At 38.6% G+C, this 23,893-nt stretch overlaps 1 protein-coding gene across 2 annotated transcripts in view; it reads left to right on the forward strand.

Annotated features, from left to right (window-relative positions):
• The first annotated feature begins 18,580 nt into the window (after positions 1 to 18,580).
• The window catches only part of RAB28 (RAB28, member RAS oncogene family), a 92,751-nt gene continuing 87,438 nt past the window's right edge, over positions 18,581 to 23,893 (forward strand). For both annotated transcript variants that reach the window (XM_040625103.1, XM_040625102.1), the window contains exons 1-2: positions 18,581 to 18,869; positions 23,442 to 23,538. In XM_040625103.1, the coding sequence (XP_040481037.1) occupies positions 18,795 to 18,869; positions 23,442 to 23,538 (172 nt within the window). In that variant the 5' untranslated portion in view covers positions 18,581 to 18,794. The remainder of the gene's footprint in view (positions 18,870 to 23,441; positions 23,539 to 23,893) is intronic.

Below are 23,893 nucleotides of genomic sequence, written 5' to 3' on the forward strand. Positions count from 1 at the left end.
GTGCTGCATCCTGGATACTGTCATCTGGAATGTTTTCTAATTCACAAACTCTCATCATCTGTGGCAAATCTCTTTGTTGTGTTTTTAATCTCAAGTATTTTAATTTTCATGTTAAGAAATACTATTTAAGTTTTAAATATCTGCTATGCTATTTTTAATAAAGTCCTCTTTTCCTGCAAATATATTCAAGCTTTCAAGCTTACCTTTTAGCTCTTTAAACATACCAAGCAGATTTTCTTCATAATCTATATCAGTAATTCCGTTATATTCGTCATGTCGGTCTGTTTTTGCTATCTGTTATTTCAGCTGATTGTCATTTACCGTGCCTTACTTCTTTGTGCTGCAAGATATCTTTATGAATTGCTTATTTTTCTTGGAAAACTAATTGTGGGGATGTTTTGTGGCATAGGGTATGGGTGTCTACCTCCAGAGATGATTTTTTCTTGTTTTTTCCTTGTGCCTAAGAGCACTAAGGTTGGAGATCCACTTGAAGCTAAATTCATGGCTTGAATTTTATCAGTTATATAAGTGGCATAGGTCTTCCCTCATAGTTTGCTTTTTAACTTTGTTTACAGCAGTTTAAAAAAAATTTTTTTTTAAATTTATTTGAGAGAGAGAGGGAGAGCGTGAGCGGGAGGAGGGGCAGAGACAGACAAGCAGACTCCTCGCTGAGCAGGGACCTCATGTGGGGCTTGATGTCAGGACTCCAAGATCATGACCTGAGCCAAAATTGAGACCCGGGTGCTCAACCGACTGAGCCACCCAGACACCCCTGTTTACAGTGTTTTTTATTGAACTAGAGATTTTTTTTTTTAATTTTAAGGAGAGTGTTAAAATTTTCCTTTGTCATTTTGTTTTTACTCCTAAGACGTCCTTCCCTACTCTAAGTCATATGTTCTATATTTTTTACCTAAAATACTATAAAGTTTGATTTTTCTATCTGTAAATTATTTTTATTTATAGTGTAAGATAGAACACTTATTTTTTTTCCTAATGAATATTCAGTAGTCCAAGTGCCAATTACTAGATAGTTCATCCTTTCCTTGCTGATTTAAAGTACCACGTTTTAGTGTGCATATGAGTCTGTTTCTGGGTTCTCTATTCTGTCCCATTGGTGCTTTTACCTCCACACTGTCTGCTAAACTTGTTATTCTTTTTCAAAATTACTTGACTATCAAATTTTAGGATCATACCATCAAGTACCACATTAGGGCCTGTTTGAAAATTAATTGAAACTGGGTAGAATTTATGTAGATTTGGGTCTATTTTACAGTAACAACTTTTTAAAATTATTGAGTCTTTCTACCTATGAATACAGTATATATCTTCATTTATTTCTTCAATGATGTATTATAATATTCTCGACAAAATTTTTGAACACCTTCTGTTCCTCATTACCTTTGTAATTTGTGTTTGCTTGTGAATGGTTTCTTTTTTTAAATTAGACTTTCTACTTGATTTAGCTTGTCTTTAGAAATACCATTAGTAGGGGTGACTGGGTGGCTCAGTGAGTTAAGCATCTGACTCTTGGTTTTGGCTCAGGTCTTGATCTCTGGGTTGGGTGATCAGGCTCCGTGCTCCACAGGGAGTCTGCTTCCCCTCCCCTTTCCCCTCCACACTCTCTAAAATAAATAAATAAATATATAAATAAATCTTAAAAATAAAAAAGAAATACCATTAGTTTTTGTATGTTGATCTTGTATCTAGCAACCTTAATTAACAGTAAGTTTGTTAGAATGTTTTAGTACTGTAAGTTTTTTAGTACTCGAAGTTTATTAGAATGTTTCCTTGGCTTTTTGATATAGTTGATCATATCATCTACAGAGACAGTTTTGTTTTTTGCTTCTCAATGTTTATTCCACTTAAAGTATTGAGTAGTAAGCATTCTTGTTTATTCCCAACTTAGGAATGCTTTAGTAGCTTTGCTATTTAGTGTGATGAAGGTTGTAAGAGTTTTGAAGATTTTGAGAGTTATTTTTTTTTTATCAGATTATGTAAGTTCCCTTCTATTCCTCATTTTCTAAGAGTTTTTTTTTTTAAATCATTAATTAATATGGACTGTTGCTGAATGCACTTTTGGTCTCTCTAATATTGAAAGATATAAATTCTTTTGTCTTTTTGGGACCTGGAGTCACTTACACCTATAGTTTCAGTTCTGTCTATGGCTTTAATCTTCTGATTCAACATGGTTTGTATCTTTAATTCTATTTTTATTCTTCATTCAATTTTATATGTACACAGTATAGGAAATTGCCTGTTTATAGAACTATTTTAACTAGAAGTCTGATTGATAGATGTAGTAGGTGGTTCCTAAAAAAATATGTCCATACTCTAAGCTCTGGGACCTATAAATGTGACCTTGTTTGAAATGTGTTTTTACAGACGCTATTAAGTTAAGGATCTCAAGATGAGATCATTCTAGATTATCTAGGTGAGCTCTAAATCTAATAACAATCTAAGAGACATACAGAGGAGGAAGGTGGATTCTTTACATGGCCTTCTTTTCCTTCTCTCTGTATCATGTAGCCACAGGCCAAGGACTGCCTATAGCCACCGGAAACAGGAGAGGCAGAAAAGGGTTCTCCACTAGAATTTTTAGAGGGGGTGCAGCTCTATGGACAATTTGGTTTTGGACTTCTGGCTTTCAGAACTGTGAGACAATACATTTCTGTTGGGGCAATTTGTTATGACATTCCTAGAAAACAAACAGAGTAGGGATGCTTTATTTATTCTTGTTATTAATTCTTTCTCTATTTTATAGGTTGCAAACCTCTTCCATGAGCCTCTTGTTTTTTAAATGAATATGCGTGATCATCATCTCCTTTCACACAGTGAGTCCATTGTCTTCTAAAATGCCTCTGAGGTTTTTTTCCAGAAAGATCAATTTATTTATTTATTTATTTATTTATTTATTTATTTATTTATTTATTTATAATTAAGGTAAAAGTGGAGTCATAGCAGTCTCATGGAAAGGTATGTTTCTTTTTTTTTTTTTTTTTAAAGATTTTATTTATTTATTTGACAGAGATAAGAGACAGCCAGAGAGAGAGGGAACACAAGCAGGGGAAGTGGGAGAGGAATAAGCAGGCTCATAGCGGAGGAGCCTGATGTGGGGCTCGATCCCAGAACGCTGGGATCACGCCCTGAGCTGAAGGCAGACGCTTAACCGCTGTGCCACCCAGGCGCCCCGAAAGGTATGTTTCTTATTAGAGGCACTGACAACACAGTGGTCTCCTGGCAAAAACAAACCAACTTCGACGTTGTTCTTATTGACGGTACCAAAATAAGGTAGGATTGTACTTTCACATGGAACATGAAGACGGCATTTTTGTCACTCTAGGAGAATCAGGGAGGGAAAATAAATCCATAAGATTTATGGGCATTAGGTGAAATATACTCATCCACCGTGTGCTCAGGTAGTTCTGTGTACATTTGTGTGCTTGCATGCGCGTGTGTGTTAGTGTCATTGCTTATAGTATTTAAGACGGAGCCTTTTGTAATTTCCTGTGCCTTCTTTTCTAAGTCTGAGGTACAACTTTGTTTTTATAAACATTTCCCTTTAGAATGACTTCAACCTAGAAACTCTCAGCAGATAAAACGATGCTGCTAATAGTTCTTACGCCATCACTATTAATAGATCACTGTTCAGTAGCTCAAAAATTAAGTGCATTATCTAAATAGAAAATTATTTTCAAGATTTTTAGGATAAGGTTTTGCATTGCCATTATCTCTAAAAGCATGGATTTTTCCCCCACCTTGGTCACCAGTAGGGGATCTTCACATGCACTCAGTAAGTATTTTTCTCACTTGCTCACAAGAAAAATTGATATTTTGAGTGAGGGCTTTGGAGAGGAGACGCTGGAAGCTCTTAGCTTAGTGTGTCATACAGAGGAGCTCCGAGACAGGTATTTTTTCCCACAAGTACTTCGGCTGCGACCTGAACTACCGGAGCTCAGATTCAACATAATTGCAGCACAGCAAGGAGTCCCTTCTGGAAACCAGCTGCTTGATCAAGGATTCATTTATCAGGAGGATTATGACTCCAAACATTTTTCTAAACTGTTGTGGCCATTTAAGGGGGAAAAAAAGAGAGGAGTCTGGGGAACTAATTAGGAAGGAGTGGCTCCCCTCCGAGTCTTGACCTTAACCCCACTGAGAAAGTATGGGATTTACTTTACCTAAGTAAGAAAAGAACGTAAATAGTTGGCAAAAATGCTTTGTGGTATGAGTTCCAGCAGGTAATGAATCGGCCTGATACAGAGAGAGAGAAAAAAACTGAAACACAAGAAAAACTCCAAATGCTTTAAAAATAGCAATTAAATGTATCATTATGGCATGTTATTATTTTGCACTTACTTTCCTGATTACAAGGAAATGAATTGTGATTAGCAAACAGAGTATAACATGCAAACCATATTTTTTTGGTCTTTGGCAGCTTACGAAGTTTTACCACAATTGTATTATTCCCATCAGTATATTGTGTTTTCTCTATCCACATTAATGCCCTTCATTAATTTGGAAAATCCTCAGGCTTTGCCTTACAGAGTATCACTTCTGCATCTTCCCTACTCTGTCCTTTTCCAACTCCTGTTGAATATTATACCTTTCCATCTTATTCTCCATGTGTCTTAATCCCTCTTTCATTTTTTGAATCTCCTGAAATATTTGTGTTACATTCTGGATAATTTCATTATATCCCCCTTCCAGTTACTGAGCTGTTTCAAATGTACTGCGGGATCCATTCACTAGGAGTTCAATTTCAATGACTGCAGTTTTCATTTCTCAAAGTTCCATTTGTTTTTAAAGACAGAGTGTTCATTTTTGAAAGTCTTTGGTTGTGTGTTGGGAGGACTTCATAGAGTTTATAGTCTGCGAAACCGATAGACATAGAAATTTAGCTTCTTTGCAAGTCCATCTCTGCTATAATAAATAAACTGTCAGACGGATGAAAATGTAATAGAAAGCTCAAATTAACGAAAACAAGGGCTTGCACATCCTGCATCGTTTACAGAGTTCTTTAGTGTACTGGTATTTAATTTGATCTTCATAGTAATCTTATGAGGTGCTTACTCTTATTTCCATTGTATGAATAATGAAACTAAGTCTCAGAGACTTACCTAAGGCCCCCAAACTAGTAATAAGCAGAGCTGAAAGTACACCCATGCTCAATGCCTCTCAATCTATTCCATAATTTCCCAGTATATATCCTTAAATAATTTTTGTGTCTTTACCATGGGATAGTGGAGGGCTGAGTAATTAGGGAAAGGTGTGCTTCATTCCATTATCTAAAAACTAAACTTTCTTTGGAAAAAGCTAATGAGGCTTAGCCCAAGATATCTCTAAATATTTTCTCAAAATGGCAACGGATTTTCAGAGTTATTTTTCCGTACTTACTTGTTTTGCTTTTTACTATTTCTTGCTTTATTTTTTTCTACTTTTCTGCCCTTTCTTTTAGGATCTTATGTTCTTTTTTTTTTTTTTTTTTTAAGATTTTATTTATTTGACAGAGAGAGAGACAGCCAGCAAGAGAGGGAACACAAGCAGGGGGAGTGGGAGAGGAAGAAGCAGGCTCCCAGTGGAGCAGGGAGCCCAATGCGGGGCTTGATCCCAGGACCCTGGGATCATGCCCTGGGCTGAAGGCTGATGCTTAACCACTGAGCCACCCAGGCGCCCCAGGATCTTATGGTCTATACAGCAATTTATAAATTGTAACATCTATTTGGATCATTATGAGGATGAAGTTAGATGATGTACATTCAAGTTCTTCATAAGGGATCTGGTCATGATGGGCATTCAAAAAAATAGAGATTTGTAGATTATTTTACTTGCAAAGAAGTATACTGTTAATCCAATGAAGTCATAATTCATTTTTATCCCTTATAGCATATATTAGTCGGGGTTCTCCAGAGAAACAGAACCACTAGTGTGCATGTGTGTGTATGTGTGTGTGTGTGTGTGTGTGTGTAGAGACAGATGGAGAGAGAGAGAGAGAGAGAGAGACTGATTTTAAAGAATTGGCTCACGTGATTGTGGGAGACTGGTAAGTCTGAAATTTGGAGGGTTGGCTGGCAGACTGGAAACAGACAGGATTTCTATGTTGCCATCTTGAGGTAGAATTTCTTCCCCAGGAAACCTAGGTTTTTGAAAATTAGCCATTACACAGTGTAGTATTAATCCACGGCTTTGTGGAAACAGAGCCGATATTACATGTTTTTATTGAATTCAGTTAAATTATTTTTTTAGGAGAATGTTTCTTACGTATCACTTCAAACTTTAATTCACCCATATGTTGTTAGAAAGCTTATTTCCTCCCTTTGCTCACCTTCCAAAAAAGATATTTGAAAACTATTGGCAGCACTGGCTTCACTGTGTAGCTCACCATGGTGACTGCTTTTTGGCAAATTTCATTTGAATATTTATATTCTAATGGGCTTACTTGATATCAAAATGAGACGCTTCAACAATAGGTCCTAACATAGATTTGGTGGTGTACTGAGCACTGTATATATATTTTCTTTTTAAGATTTTACTTTATTTTTTTACTCTTTTTTAAAAAAGATTTTATTTTGTTTATTTGAGGTGGGGGAGGAGCAGAGGGAGAGGGACAAGCAGACTCCGGCTGAGCATGGGGCCCCACAGGCTTGATCCCAGACCTGAGATCATGACCTGAGTTGAAACCAAGAGTCGGGCGCTTTAACCCACTGTGCCACCCAGGTGCCCCTTAAGATTTTATTTTTAAGTAATCTCTATGCCCAACGTGGGGCTCGAGCCCACACGCCTGAGATCAAGAGTCACAACTCTACCAACAGCCAGCCAGACACCCCTGTATATGTATTATTGATAAGCTTTAAAATAACCCTACGAAGTAAGTACTATTACTATAATCTCTATTTTATAGATGAGGAAATGGAAACTCGGAGGATTTAAATGACTTGTCCAAGGTCATAATCTTGACTACCAGTGAAAATCAGATTTGTTTGAATCTAGGCTACAGCTTTAACCACTACGCTCGAGTAGCAATTCATGTTCCTATAATATAAATTTATTTATTTTAGTACTTATAACTAAGGCACTGGAAAATCCTTAAATACATTCTGAATCAAAGCATTGTTATATAGTAGGACTGAACTCTTGATATATGTAGGAGAATTGAGGCCTTTTTCACGTGAACCTTTCTATAATAAGGATCTAAGTACTGGAAATCAGTGTCTTAACTACTTCTAAGATTTCTCTCCTGGAATTTTTTTAGTTTAAAAGTAGAGTTTCTGATATAATTTTTTTTAAAGATTTTATTTATTTATTCGACAGAGATAGAGACAGCCAGAGAGAGAGGGAACACAAGCAGAGGGAGTGGGAGAGGAAGAAGCAGGCTCATAGCGGAAGAACCTGACGTGGGGCTCGATCCCATAATGCTGGGATCACACCCTGAGCCGAAGGCAGACGCCCAACCGCTGTGCCACCCAGGCGCCCCTCTGATATAATGTTTTATGCATCCTTAGATCTATATGATATCAGTAAATAGTATTTGGAAAAAAGGTTCTTTGGTCAAATAAACTTGGGCAATTTGGAATTTACAAAGTCCAAAGAGATTGTTTTCTTCAGTATTTCTCAGAGTATGCTGTGTTCCAGGACACGATTGCTTTGCAAACATGGGGTAGCTATAGCCACTTCTAAACTTTATTTGAATAGCATGGGACCAGTGTCCTAGAGAACACAGTTTTGAGAAATGTTATCCCAAGGTTAAGATAACACTTTATAATAGCATCTTGCTTGTTGGAATGTTTTAAACCCAAATTTAACAAAGTGGATGAGCTGGAAACCCAGACAGCAAAGGATCACCACTGGTAAAGCAGTTATGTTCTAGACGAGAGCTTTGGAAAGCAAGGTTTCAGAAGGGATCAAAGTAAAGGATATTATGCCACTATTCTCTATGGAATCTGGAAATGCAGAGTTTCCTTAAAATCACCGGCTGCTCTATGCTGGTCCTCAAAGGTCAGGGAAATTCACATCCCCACGGCTCCGGCAACCAAGTTTCAAATAATATTTTGCATTTGTACCATAACTTCTCTTTTCCAAAAACATGTCTACATGTATTACCTTATTTAACCATGTCAGATTCAGTGGTAAGTTGTGATAGGTCTGGTTTTGACAGCTGTAGAGGTGATTTGAGAATTCTCCTGCTTTACAAATTTTTGGTTTTGTCTGGAGCTATGCTTGAGGAATCAGTGAAGCACATCCCTAAGCAATGAGGCAGAACTGCGGACAGCTGGAAATTGCAGCTCGCACACCAGCCTGGGGTTCTGGTGCTGGCAAGAGGGTGCTTTGTTTTTTTTTTTTTTTCCTTTTCAAACAAAGACTCTTAGATGCTTATGAAACGAACAGGTTTTCTATATTTGTGGAATCTACGTATCACATCACAAAGTCCTCATCTGCCCACAGTGAAAAGGACTGTAGCTAACTAGTCTTCTGTTGTCATCGATATTTTTTTTCATGTTTTTTTTTCTGATTATAACATGCATTCACGCTCAGCATAAAAAATTCATGTGCTGCAGAAATGTGTAATACGGAAAGTGATAGTTCTTGATAATCTCATTACTATCAATGGCTGTTAAAAGCATGGTTTTTATTCTTCTAGATGTAATTTGACTATTTATTTACTATCATATATATATATACATTACATATGTATATATAATTTCTTTAAAGACTTATTTATTTACTTGAGAGAGAGTGAAAAAGAGAGACAGTGGGGGAGGGGTGCTCAAGGGAAAAGGAGAGAGAGAATCTCAAGCAGACTCCCCACTGAGCACAGAGCCTGCCCCGGGGGCTCAATCCCAGGACTACAAGATCATGACCTGAGTTGATATCAAGAGTCGGATGCCTAATTGACTGAGCCACCCAGGTGCCCCTATATATATATATTATATATACATAAAATTTTAATTTAAGAATAACATACTTACAGAAAATTGCACTATCTTAAGGATATACCCTAGTGAATTATAGGAAGGTGGACACACCCATGTGACCACCACCCAAATAAAAAAATGGAATATTGCCAGTACTCCAAAAACTTGTGCCCTGCTCTTAATCACTATCTTCTTCCTCCCTTCCCGAGGTAACCGTTAATTTGACTTTGAATATCAGAGGTTAATTTTTTGAACTTTACATAAATGGGATCATGGAGGATGTACTCATTTGCGCCTGGCTTCCTTTCTTTCCATGTTATCTTGATGAGATTCTTCCTCATTGTAACGTGGCAACTCATTCATTTTAATGGCTGCATAATTTCTCATTCTGTGACTATACCACAATTTGACCTTTGATAGACATTTGGAACGGCTCCAGTTGGGGGAGATCATGAATCATGCTGCTGTGAACATTGTCGTGCATGTGTCTAGAAGCATTTTGGTCAGATAGGCACTAAAAAATGAAACTGTCAGACCACCGGATATATATTCAGCTTTAGTAGATGACGCCAAACAAGTTGCTGAGATGGTTGTAGAAATTCATACTCCCACTAACAGTGCATGGAAAGTTGAAATGCTCACATCCCCAACACTGGACAAGGTCAGTCTTTCTAATTTCAGCCATTCTGGTGTGGGTGTTCACAGAATTTCTTAAAGATGTCTTCTGATGACTGTAATTTAAAAATTTTAATGTAACTCATTTAATTAACTTTTCCCTTAAAGGTTAGTTTATCTTGTTCTTCTTTAAGAAATCGTCACCTAGCCCAAGATCACGAAAGTACTTCCCTGTGTTATCTTCTTAAAGCTTTCTTACTTACTTTATTTGTTTTAAAGTAAACTCTACGCTGAATGTGGGGCTTGAACCCACAACCCAGGGATCAAGAGTTGGGCTTGAACTCATAACCGTGAGATCAAGAGTTGCATGCTCTACTGACTGAGTCAGCCAGGCTCCCAGAGAGCTTTCTTACTTTAGACTTCGCTTTACAAAATGCCTGGAATTGATTTTTGAATATGGTGTGAGGTGGGAGTCAAGATTTATTTTTGTTCTATATGAATATGTAATTGGCCCAGGACTATTTATTGCAAAGAGAGTCATTTTCTCAGTGTTCTGGAGTGCCACTTTTATGATGAATCAAGAAAAAGTATATCTTTTGGAACTGGTTTTGTTTTGTTTTGAGTCCTTCAACACCATGTAACCAATTCCCTATGTTAAATTCTCTCTGATAACACAACTATGTGGCTTCTATTTTCTTGACTGATAAAGATATTGTTGGACTTCTTAATTTTTGCCAATGTACTGGGCATGAAATGGTACCTCAGTGAGCTCTTTGTGTGTGTGTTTCTGTGGTTATACTAAGGAGGCTGGGCATTTTTAAAAGATTTTATTTTATATTGTTTTATTTGATAGAGAGACAGAGAGCATGTGTGAGTGGGGAGGGCCAGAAGGAGAGGGAGAGAGAGAGAATCCCAAGCAGGCTCCACACTCAGCACTGAGCCTGACACTAGGCTCTATCTCACGACCCTGACTGAGATCATAATCTGAGTCAAAATCAAGAGTTGGATGCTTAACTGACTGAAGCACCCAGGCACCTCCAGGTTGGACATTTTTGCATAAGCTTATTGTGTGTATTTCATTTTCTGTAAACACCTTTTCATGAATTTGCTGATTTTTCTACTGGATTTTTGTTTTCTTATTGATTTTTCTCTTCCTATTGTTTTTTCATAGATTCTAGATATCAATTGGTTGTAAATTTTATGTGTTAGAAATATCTTCTCCCAGTTTGTGACTTTCACTTTCCCTTTCTTTATGGTATCTTTTCACGGAATCATTTTTAATTTTAATGTAATTTTAATTTATATATATGTGTGTATATATATAAAATACATAATCTTTTATGATTAACTCTTTGTGTCTTGTTCAAGAAGTCTATCTCTAGATAGGAAAGATAGTTACCTCAAATTATTTAAATTTTGCTTTTCACATTTAGAATCTTGATTGCATTGAATTGCAAGAGAGGGCGAGAGAGAGAGAGAGAGATGAGATGTAGGATTCCAATTTAATTTTTTCTTCTATGTGGTTTCTAAGTACTATCCTTTTATGTACTATCATATCTATTGTGTCAACTATCAAAGTTTCATGTGAGTGGGAGTCAATTTTGTGGCTGTTCATTTTGTTATAATGGCCAATTTGTTTATACCTGAAATAATACATTATACTTTAATTATTATAACTTGATATAAAGCCTTGATATCTGTAAAGCAAGTTCTTCGCCCTTCTCTTCCTGGAATATCTGGAATATCTTCAGTATTCTTGGATCTTTGCCTTCCATATGCATCCTTTGAATACTCCATGAATATTTCATTAGAATTGCATTGACACTGTTGGTCATTTGGTAGAACTGATGTATTTGCAATATTGTATTTCTATGCATGCACATGGGATATTTCACAATTATTTAGTGTTTATTTACTGTCTTTCAATGTTTTGTAATTTTTTCCATATACATATTTAAGATAAATTCCTAAGTATTGCATGATATAGTTGTGATTGTAAATAGTGTCTTTTAGAAAAATTATGTTGTCTGTTGATCCTTTCATATCTTGCCCCTTCCCTTAATTTTCCTCATTGTTTATTCTTTTGGATGTAGTTTCACATCATCTTCCATTTAAAAAAGTCAGGGAGGTTTTGATTGAAAGTGAGCTTAATCTGTTTTTTGTTTATAACAGATTATAAACTATATATTATAAACTATAACAGTTTATTTTTTTATTTTTATTTTTTAAAGATTTTATTTATTTGACAGAGAGAGAGAGACAGCCAGCAAGAGAGGGAACACAAGCAGGGGGAGTGGGAGAGGAGGAAGCAGGCTCCCAGTAGAGGAGCCCGGTGTGGGGCTCGATCCCAGCACCCTGGGATCACGCCCTGAGCTGAAGGCAGACGCTTAACGACTGAGCCACCCAGGCACCTCATAAACTATAACAGTTTATAAACTAGCATGTTTATAATGCTGAACAGAACAGTGCATGAAAACTGAAATTTCAGGGGAGACCACGAGATGCAATGGATGAGCCACTCCAAGAGCAAATCCGCAAACCTAGATGTTACAAAGGTATGTCCAAAAACCAGTTCCATGATTATGAAATGACCCAGCCACCTGAAGGCTATAAAATGTAGATGGATGATCTGTGTGTGCGTGCATGCACACGTGTGTGAGCATGTGTGTGTGATGAGAAGAGTGTGATTTGTGGGCTGGGCTTTTCTTTGGGGGAGGGATGAAGCACGCTTAAGAACATTATTCATGACGTCCCCAAACTTGAAACAATCCATTTGTCCATCAGTGGTAGAGGGGATAACTAAGTCGTGGTTAATCCGTACCGTGGAGGGCAGTATGCAGCAAAGAAAAAGCACGAGCTGCTGCTGCACATAACAACCTGGATGGTTTCCCAGACAATATGTAGCAAAGAAGCCAGATGCCAAAGAGCACACACTGCAAGGAGTCTATTCACGGAAAATTCAAAACCAGGTAAAGTTCATTTACGGTGCTAGAACGGCAGTCACTGCTGAGAAGGCGGTGACTGAGAGATGACACAAGGGAGCCTGCTGGGATTCTGGATTGTACTATATGTTGATTTAGGTGGTGGTTACATGCACATGCAACACACGCAACACACACACACAAGCATGCACACGCACATGTGCACACACGTATATATGTGTGTGTATATTTGTAGAACCAAGGGAGGAGAGAATTTCAGGAAGACAGCCTTATTTATTTATTTATTTTGGTCCTGTAGGAGTTCAATCAATACATTCTATGGATCATTCCTATATTTTTCTTATGTTTTCAGCAGAAACACAGCAACACCAAGTGAATGAGCTGAAAGCATGGCCATTATTCTGCCTTACTCAACAATACTTTGTCTTTTTTTCCAAATCCATATTTACTGGGGCTTTAATCCTAAGGTCTGCATCTTCAAAATTATGAAATATTTAAAAAAATGACAGAAAACTAATGGATGACTATTGGATTTAAAATGATAGCAGAGAGTGGTGGCTTTGAAATCAGTTTACTTGTTGATTCACTTACTGTTTTTATACCTTAATTAGCACTAAATAAAAACTTTCAGATGGTTTTACTCTTTATCCCATCCATTGACTGTTTTACTGTCTATTTTTATCTGAATCTAAAATTTTCCTGTTGATTTATGGTATTTCCGTGTTTCTCCTTAGATTAGTTTCCTGTGGCCATTGTGACAAACTGCCGTAAACTTGGTGGCTTAGGACAACATTGATTTTCTCATAGCCTTGCAGTCTTCAAATGCTAACTCAATGTTCCGGGCCGAAGTTAAGGTATTGACAGAGCTGCACTCTCTCCAGAGGCTCTAGAGGGAGACTTCCTTTCTTGCCTCTTCCAGTTTCTGGTGCTGGCCAACATTCCTTGGCTGGTGGCTGAGTCACTCGTTTCTGCCTCTGTGGTCCCAATGCCTTCTCTTTTTCTGTCTGGGTCAAATTTCCCTTTGTCTCTCTTTTATAAGGTACATGTGATTGCATGTAAGGCCCACCCCGATAATCCAGGATAATCTCTCCATCTCAAGATCCTTAATCACATTGTAAAGATACTTTTTCTGAATAAGGTAATATTTATAGGTTCCAGAGATTGGGACCTGTTATCTGTGGGGCAGTCACTATTCACTCTACTACACCTTGCCACCAAATTGCAAGTTCCATGGAAGCAGAGCCCTTGTATGTTTTGTTAAAACAGCTGTGAATGAGAATGCCTGGTGCATGGTAGGCATTCACGTAATATTTGTCAAATAAATCACTGGTTGTAATGAATACGTTTGAAGACCTTCTTTTAGAACGGGGGAGTTCTGTTTTACTCCAAAAGACATACCTGATATCATTAGTTGGAATTTATGATGAAGGGCTTCAGTTCATCTCAGAAAGAATATTCTAATAACCAGGCTTATCTGTCCATAGTCCAAGTTGCTTCATGCTTTCATACAAGAAACTCCTTGTACCTGGATGTATTGCAACAGAGTTTGGATTATCATCTGTTAGGGATGCTAGAGAAGATACTTTATTTTTATTTTTTATAATAATTTTTTATTATGTTAGTCACCATACAGTACATCCCGTTTTTGATGTAGTGTTCCAAGATTCATTATTTGCATATAACACCCAGTGATCCATGCAATATGTGCCCTCCTTAATACCCATCACTGGCCTATCCCAGTCCGCCACCCCCTCCCCTCTGAAGCCCTCATTTTGTTTCCCAGAGTCCATAGTCTCTCGTGGTTCATTCCCCCCTCTGTTTACCCCCCCTTCATTCTTCCCTTCCTTCTCCTACCGATCTTCCTGCTATTTCTTATGTTCCATAAATGAGTGAAACCATATGATAATTGTCTTTCTCTGCTTGACTTATTTCACTTAGCATAATCTCCTCCAGTCCCATCCATGTTGCTGCAAATGTTGGGTAATCGTTCTTTCTGATGGCTGAGTAATATTCCATTGTATATATGGACCACAGCTTCTTAATCCAGTCATCTGTTGAAGGGCATCTCGGGTCCTTCCACAATGTAGCTATTGTGGACAATGCTGCTATGAACATTGGGGTGCATATGGCCCTTCTCTTCACTACGTCTGTATCTTTGGGGTAAATACCCAGTAGTGCAATTGCTGGCTCATAGGGTAGCTCTATCTTTAACTTTTTGAGGGACTTCCACACTGTTTTCCAAAGTGGCTGTACCAACTTGCATTCCCACCAACAGTGTAAGAGGGATCCCCTTGGAGAAGATACTTTAAAATTAGGTGGGAAGGTAGTAGCAGATGGTAGTCAGGTTTATCTTACGTAAGTGCTTTTACTTCTTCATATCTAAAGAACCCTAATCTCCTGAAATTTCTAGAACTCATCATTAAGCATTTTGTTAATTTATTGGTTTTATGACCACTGGAAAAGACTTCCCTAGTTTATGACCCTGTTGTGGGTATCCTACATAAGCTCCACATTTTCCTTTTCTGTGGATCAGCTCTATTGCTCTTTAGAATGGTAATGCGCCATACTGGAAGCTTTCAGTGTTAGCTAACATGCTCTTCTACACCAGAGAAATATATTTTTAAAATATTTTATTTATTTATTTGAGAGAGAGAGAGTGAGAGCGAGCATGAGCTGGGGGAGGAGGAGGGGCAGAGGGAGAGGGAAATGGGCAAACAGACTCCCCACTGAATGGGGAACCCGATTCGAGGCTTGATCCCAGGACCCAGAGATCATGACCTGAGCTGAAGTCAGATTTGGACTTAACTGACTGAACCACCCAGGCACCCCTCTTTTTTTTTTTTTTTTTTAAATTTATAAATATGGCTGCAAGTCTTCAAATCTAATTTTCAATCTGAAATCTTGCCATAGATGTGTAAAATATGGTCACTAAAATAAAGCAATTGGCTTGTTTCATATAGCAGCACTGCCCAGGGATGAATTCGTTTCCAAATAAATGATGTCTCTCCATCAAAGCAGTCGTCTAGGAAATTAATGATAGGAAAATGCAAAGTTTTCTTCTAATTTCCCTTCATACGAAACCACACATGAAAATCGGTCTTAAGACCTCAGCTAAATCTAGTTTTGGGCCAAAGCAGTTGTGCCAGTTGGGATGTTTCTATCTGCGAGTAATGGAATACGTAGCCAAAGTGCCCCATAACAAGAAGCCTGGAAGGCTGTAGCAATTTGAAACATTATGTCCTCACCCAAATAATGACAGCAAGGGAAGGGAGGGGGAGATATTTCTTTCCGCATCTCTCCTTTTTATTCTTTAGAGAGAGAGGGAGAGCAAGCATGTGTGTGTGTGTGGGGGGGGGGTGGACTGAGAGGGAAGCAGGCTTCATGCCCAGCTTGGAGTCTGATGACCTGGGGCTTGATCTCATGACCCTAAGATCGTGATCTGAGCTGAAATCAAGAGTCTGATGCCTAAATGGCTGAGTCACCCAGGTGCCCCTCTTCTTCTTTTCAGGGAGGAAAATATTTTCCAGATGTCTCCCATAGGACATCCTTTTCTGTCTCATTGGTCAGAACTGGGTTACATAACCATTTCCATTAAGGATGAATGGAAAAGCAAATTTCTGCAACATTAATTCCCTTCGTGGACAAGAAGGGGTTAAATCTGTCTTCGTTAGAAACAGATTTTTCATTTTTTTTTTTTTTATTCGACAGAGATAGAGACAGCCAGCGAGAGAGGGAACACAAGCAGGGGAGTGGGAGAGGAAGAAGCAGGCTCATAGCGGAAGAGCCTGACGTGGGGCTCGATCCCGCAATGCCGGGATCACGCCCTGAGCCGAAGGCAGACGCTTAACCGCTGTGCCACCCAGGCGCCCCAGAAACAGATTTTTCAAACTAACATTTACAAAGAACTTTGCAAAGCTCTTTCAGGTACTTTTTCCTACTGATCTTCATTAAAAGACCAGGTAATGTAGGAAGTTGTTAGCAGTGGTGGTTGGGAGTAGTAACTGGGTAGGTACTATTGTGGACTAACCCTACCTAGAGATGAAGAAACTAGGCTCTACATGTCGAGACCTTTACAGTCATGGCTGAGTGATCCTGCCTTTCCCCACTAAAAATTAAAAGATACCAAATGCATGACACCACAGTTATGTGTGATCATGGGCTGATTAGTCATTAGTCCATCTACATGCCCTGTTTGAGAGGATTTGTAGGATAGGAGTAAAGAGTTACATTGTCCTGAAGAAGGACCTGATGCCAGGTATAGTTTCAACATAGAAACCCCCACACTTCATGGGCCCGGAGCGAGAAGAGGTACACGTTTGTGTGAGGATTGCTGGTATCTCGAGGCTTGCTGATCAAGGTCTTGTTTGGATAAGTGAAGTGCATTCCGATTTAAGTATTATTGGAGATTAGTTTAACTTAATGTCTTATGCAAGATTAATGATGTACATGCTTATATGCAAGGTGTATATCATTAATGCATGATAATACATAGGGATCCTGCTGGCATACATAATATATACATGCTTATATACATGGGACATATCATTAATGTATAATAATATGTAAGAAGGAGAATGAACTACTAATATATAATTAAACGTAATCTATGTAAGAAACCTTTCTAAGGTAACATGGCTAGGAAGCAGTGATGCTCCAATATGGACCATATCTACTGATGATGAGGAAGAGGATAATACACCTGTTAATACTGAGTGTTACTAGTATCTGCCAGGCACTGTGCTGTTACTTTACAATGATTACTTCATTTAATTTTCAACCTTATGAAGGAGGTAGTACCTCTATTTTATAGATGTAACTGTGGTTCAAGGTCACACATCTAGTAAGCACAGGTCTGTGATTAGAACTCCAGTGCTCCCTCTAGGGCTGGGCATTTCTTAAAACTGTACTGCTTTCGCATTCTACTTCCTACATTCTCTCCAGGACCACTGCCTCTGAGCTAAGCTTTTGGTGCCTTAAGCATACTCCTCTGTAAAATGAGATAATTCTACCTATCTTATAGGGTTCTCATGAGGAATGAACCGTGATCATCCCTGTAAAGTAATTAACAATGAGACAAGCATAGTAGGTTAGCATTATTATTGTAGAATTTATCTCCATGAAATTTTCTGTGACATCTTTTACCTAATCTACTGGTCTGAGACAGTACAGCAATTCTTACACTTTTTGGGCTCAGGGCCTCTCTACACTCTATAGAAATTATTGTAGACCCCAAGGAGTTTTGTTTATGTAAGCTATAGCTATCATTACTGCTTTGAAATTAATACTAAAAAAAGTTTGGAACTTTGTAACAAGCACATGATTCCTTAACTGCCAGAGTAATGACATCATATACATCATGCATCCCCTGGAAAACTTATACTCGTGAAAGAATGAACACGAAAAAGGCAAAGAAAATAATTTTGACTTTATTGGAGGCCCCCAGGGTTCCCCGGACCACACTTTGAGAACTCTTGCTCTAGGTTCTTTGCTTGGTGAATGAACCATCCGATTCCGTTGTTCCGTCGAGAGAACCCATGGTTTGACTGGTCAAAACAAGAGGCAGAGCCCCAACTCCGTTAAATTGAAGGCCACTACGGGTGCTTCCCCGCAGGCAGAACGGTCCTATGCAACCTCCGCGACGCCCACGCTCCTCCCGCGGCGCGATCCCCGGCGCCTCTACTAGCTCCAGGGGCCCCTCCCGTGTGCGCTGCGCCTGGCAACCGGCTTCCCGGGCGCCCGGAGACAGGCCCCGCCCCACCGCCTCTCCTCCAACTCCCGGCTTCCATGGCAACCGTGGCGCGCAGCCCAGGCGTCAACGCCCCCCCCCGGGCTAAACCATTCGTTTCAGGGACCTTCACAGGGGGTGATGGAAACATGAGAATATGATAGAATGCCTGAATGCTACTCGGTTCCCATTTTTCTACCTGGTTTCAATGATATATTTTGTTTTTCTTCTTCACAGCTGCCCCTGCGAAAGTACCGTCCGTCTCGCCTGCTCAGTTCGAACGCCTCCCCCATCCCAGGCCCGAAAATGGGCCGGTTTGCTAGGGAGGCTCACGCCCGCGCGGGTTGGCGCAGAGGAGGGGGTGCGCGACCGACGTAGCGCGTGGGGGGCGGGGCGGCGCGCGGGGGAGGGGAGGCGGGCAAGATGGCGCCCGGCGAGTGATTCACCCTAGATACGTCCAGCCGCCGCTGAGACACCGGGGCGGGGGGTTCTGCCCCCACTGCCGCCCTTCCTCCTCTCCCCCGCCCCTGGAGACCCCCTCCTACCTTTCCTCCCTCTACCTCGGGGTGGGGGTGGGGGAGCGGGCCTGGTTCCCGGAACACCATGTCGGACTCTGAGGAGGAGAGCCAGGACCGGCAACTGAAAATCGTCGTGCTGGGGGACGGCACCTCCGGGAAGGTCAGTCCTCCAGCGGGCCCGCCGTCCCAGGCCTGCAGGAACCCCGGCGCGGCCCCGGCAAACCCCAGCCTCCTCCCAGCCGCTCGCGGTCGTCTCGTTACCCCAAGGGCCGGGGCCCACCTGATCGTGGCCTGGGGCCGGACGCAAAGTGGGCGCTGGGTGAAAGCTGACGAGAGCTGTCCAGCTCTCCTTAAATTAAAAAAAAAAAGAAAAAAAAAAAGAAAAAAAAGTCACTGCCCAACTCCCTGTCTGGATCGCGAACTCCTACTTCAAGAGTCGAGCCAGCATCGCCCTCCTGGGAAGCTTTCCAGCTTCTCGCCTCTGAGGACTGGCAAAAATCTGCCAAGGCATCTTACGTCTTTTTACTTTAGTCCAGGTCACACTTTGCCTTCCCCCACCCCCCCCAATCCCCGCACCCCCGGCCGCTTTACGGTTTCTCATACCTGCACTGCACTCCCAAGAACTTGGCTCTGGAATCAAATTCCCTGGGTGAGCACTGGGGCTCCATCACTTACTGATCGGGACATTGGAGGGCAAAATTGCTAACCTATTTGTGCTTCATCGGTAAGGTGGGTATTGATAGGGGTGCCCAAAAGGGTGAAATGTGCAAATACACATTAAATGTGAAAATCCACATAAAGCTTTCAGAAAACGGTGTGCACTCAAACGCTAGTTGCTGTTTTATAGCATCATACCTGTTCATCACTGCTCCAAGCACAGCACCTGTTAACACAAGCATTCATTGAACAAATATCTTTTGAGCTCCTAATTTGGGCTGATGCTGAGAGTAGAGCTGCTATCGTGACAGAGGCGATCCTTGCCTACAGTCTAGTCTTTGGTGACGGTTGATTGAATAACTGAGACTGCGTGAGAATATCCGACAGCCAGTCTCCTTACCTCTTAGGCTGGGGTTGTTAACTCTGGGTTGTGGAGCTCCTGAAATGGAATAATCATCTCTTGGTGCTTGCTCTTTGGGAGGGTCCATGGGATCTCAAAAGGGTCGGTGACCGTCCCCCAAATAAAGTGAGGAGCCTCTGCCCGGGTGTCTTCACACCTGTCGCTTCTGTCCAAGGCGCCAACACTGTTTCTGGGAATACTGCTAAAGTCTCTCTCCTTTCTTCTTCCCTCCCTTTTCCCAGCCAAAGTCTTCAGAAACGCAGGTTGTTTCTGTTACCAGTTTCTGGCTTCACGATTCCCTTTGACTGGTGTAGCTTGGACCCTGGTTTCTCTGGTGACGTCTGCTCTTTGCATCTTCCCTGGCAGTTGGCCCTGCAGAGCTGCCCCAGTCTTTGGTTGTGGGATTTGAGTTCCTAGGGCACCTGGGATAGGGGTCATTCATATGCAAAATTTGGAGCATTCTGTTAATTTCTTCTTGCCTTCCCGGAAGATCTTTTGTAACTGATTTTTATCCTTGAAGAAAAACAATGCTCTGATTACCTTTAAAAGGTTTTGGGGAAGCAACTTTTTGAATATTTCAATTGTCTTAAATAAGTCAGCATTGTTTCTAACACTCTTATTCAATAAAAATTTTAAGGTTTATTTGTATAGTTTTCTAATTATTCAATTTTGAATACCTTCTAATTTTTCATTTCCTAAATCCTTTTATGGTCAACTCATAACTGAATTCATTTCCTGTTTAAAATTATAATGACAATCTATAGCACTAATACACTTGTTAAAAGAGACAAAAATTGTCTATTACCCTACGTTCTGTCATAATTCTTTAAACTTTTGTTCATTTCTTTTTCTCCCAGTATTTATCAGTTAGTTTCATACATGTGTTAGTTGAAGTTTGTTCATAATTTTATATCTGGGTTTTTTATTTAGCGTGTCATGTGTTTTCTTCTTGTTGCTAATTTAGCGTAAATAATTACAGTTTTTCATCTCTGTCTAAAATTCTGTTTAGTGTAGGACAAGGCATGATTTTTTTTCCCTTCCGTATTGTTGAATTAGGACTGTCATTCTGCTTAAAAGGGTAAGAATGATAACTCTTTATGGTGCTCTGATTTAGTCTTTATCATCTTGACTAATCACTTTAAAAGTAAAGGCATTTTCTGCCAGAGATTTTCAGATACAAACACCAGAAACCTAACCTTTTTTCATTATTTGTGTATCAGGCTTTTTTCTTCTCCGTACCTTGTTCAGCTCTCAAGTTATTGGAAGCTACCAACATTCCCATTCTGTTTCCTTTACTATCCTTTTATGAATTCAGCTTCTCTGTCATTCTTATTTGTATCCTGATTGAACTCCTGGCTGTTTTTTCTAGCATTAGTTTTTCTTGTCAGTTTTAACTCATGGCATTTAAATACACATTGATGGAAGCAATCGAGTACTGAGATAATCACTAATAGTTCCTCCAAGAGAAATTTAGCTCCTCCTCCTGGTAACATGTGTTTCTATTTCTTTCTGTTTTGATTCATACTTTTGATTTTATTACATATATCTTAAGATTTTTTGGGGGCAAAATATTCTTTCTTGGTCTTTTTTTTTTTGATATTTGTAAATGTAGTATGGTAAAAATTGTTAGCAGAAGCTCACCAAACAAAACAATATAAAGAATCAGATAAAGATGTTTCACATATGGTAGATGATTGTTCACTTCATAATTGTTTAAGAAGGATATTTATATAATGACTTGCGAGAAATTATTAAGTGTGAAAAAGGGCAAAAAGTCTAGAGAATTGAAGAGGAAGTGCCTGCCACTGATTCGGTTGATTCTCTGTTTAATTTTTATAGTATGTCCAAAGATGGTATAAGAACACATTTTAATATTCTGTGTTTCCACGGGCCTATACTTTTGACAGATTATACTTTATTCCAATCAAAAATCCTAGCTTTATATTTGCCTCAAAAGTGTGAAGGTAGGGCTTTCAGAATCTCAAAGTCCTGTTTCCGAGAAAAGAACCTTTGAATTTTTAAAAATCTTCATTAATATAAAAATACTGAACTTTGAGAACCTTACATGAAAGTGAAAAATTACCTTAAATGGCACTATGCTAATGTTACATGTGCCTTGAGTTTCTCTTTGTCTTATGAAACTATATCAACCATCTCTATATTAAACATTTTGAAATATCTGTAATAGTTAAATAGTGGCAATTATTTTTCTCTGTAACTCTGAACCTCTTAATAGAAGATTTTGTACTGTAACTTAAACGAGCTCAATGGCGTAAATAAAGCTAAATGAAAAACAAAAAGTTTTAAAAAGGAATGCTTACATTTTTAATCACAGTCTTTCCATTTTTATATTATTGTTATATGCTTCAGGAAGCCAAACAAATTTTCATTTGAGTGTAGTGAGTTTACTTCTCAGTTCTAGCAGAACATCTTTCTTAGGGTGCTCAATAAATATTTGACCCCATATCTTAGAAATTTATTACAAATGCTGAGTATTTAAATAATAAAAGAATTGATGTTAGGGTGTGCAGATTGTCATTTGAGTGAAAAATATGGTTCTTGTGTCAAAAGGAATTTTAGGTCTTTTTGTTTGAAGAAATTGAAATTTGGCCAAGTTTTCTTCTGCATTGCAGCACTTAATGTCATAATTAATTATACTAAGCTATCTTGGAAATTTTATTTTAGTTTTCATTATTTTGGGAGTTGATATCTAATTTTAACTTTTAAAATAAAAAAGGACAATTTTCACTTAACTTTGGTAATCTTTCTTAAAGAGCATAAAGCTTCGTGAAGCTGCCTTTCTTTTTGGTGAAGTTTACAAATAAATAGTGCATTTAAAATATTTAAGAAGATTTTAAGTTATCGAGTCATTTCAGTTGTTTCCAGAATGATTTTTATTCCGCTTTGATAGGAAATGGTATTCCAGAGTTTTGAATACAACTGTGAGTTGTTATTTAAAAAAAATGTAGAAATACATATCTGTTCTGGTTATAATGTTCTTGTGACTTTTAATCTTTATGTTTTTGGATGGAAAATACTTATTTTTGCCCGCTTAATATTAGTCTTAAAAATAATGACTTTTTAATTTTAAAGATAAATATTATCTCAGTCATTCTGTAGGATAATTTTCATTTGACATCTCTAATATAGAGAAAAATTAGACCTTTAAAGATACTTTTTTGTAAGGAAAGAAGAAAAATTATGTGAACAGGCATTCCCCTTTTTAATTAGTACTTCTTATTATTGGCTGGGAGCACAAATATTCAGAGTATTTAACCTCAGAAATGAAATTCGGAATTCTCTGAAATTTGCATTGAACTGGTATATATGGATATATAGGATTCAGATCTTTAGTCATGTTGTTTTAGTTTTCTTGTCAATAAATCTCAAATTCTAATTTCCAGCAAGGAGAAGGAGCTTGACTATCAGGGGATTTAAAGAGATCTAACCGATTAGTCTGTTGTCCCCACTGATAGCTGTTGGCAAGTGAAGTTTACCTGGTGGAGTGTTAAGTCCCTCCTCCCTTTGTAACTGATTAGAACTACTTAAAGTTGTTTGTTGGATTAATGGTAGTATAAATACTAAGATTACTTAATAAAGTTTAGTAATGATTTTGTGTTTACATTTCTAAACCAAAGACGTTAATTTTGATATTCTATGCATCAATTTTTTTAGACCTCCTTAGCTACGTGTTTTGCTCAAGAAACTTTTGGGAAACAGTACAAACAAACTATAGGACTGGATTTCTTTTTGAGAAGGATAACATTGCCAGGTAAGAGACTAAAAAATCTTAACATAGAAAGTTGTACATATCTTACAATAATAGCAGAAATATGTAAAATAAATTTGGGGGCTGTTTCTGCATGAAAATATATATAATTAGCAAATCTATCATAGGGAGATTAACTTTCATCAGGATCTCCCATGAAGACAATATTGTACATGGGTGTGAGAGAAAAGTTTATATATTCCCCCACTCTCCCGCTGTTTTTGACCACTCCACACATTTTTCGAGGATAAACAATAGTTGCTTATAAAATTCTAAAAGTTAAAAAAAAAATCAAATGCTATACAATTATAAACAGATATTGTATAAACTAAATGTGAAAAGACTGGAAAGGATTATT

The sequence above is a fragment of the Ursus maritimus genome, unplaced genomic scaffold (genome assembly GCF_017311325.1).
Source record: "Ursus maritimus isolate PB19 unplaced genomic scaffold, ASM1731132v1 scaffold_8, whole genome shotgun sequence".
NCBI lineage: Eukaryota > Metazoa > Chordata > Mammalia > Carnivora > Ursidae > Ursus > Ursus maritimus.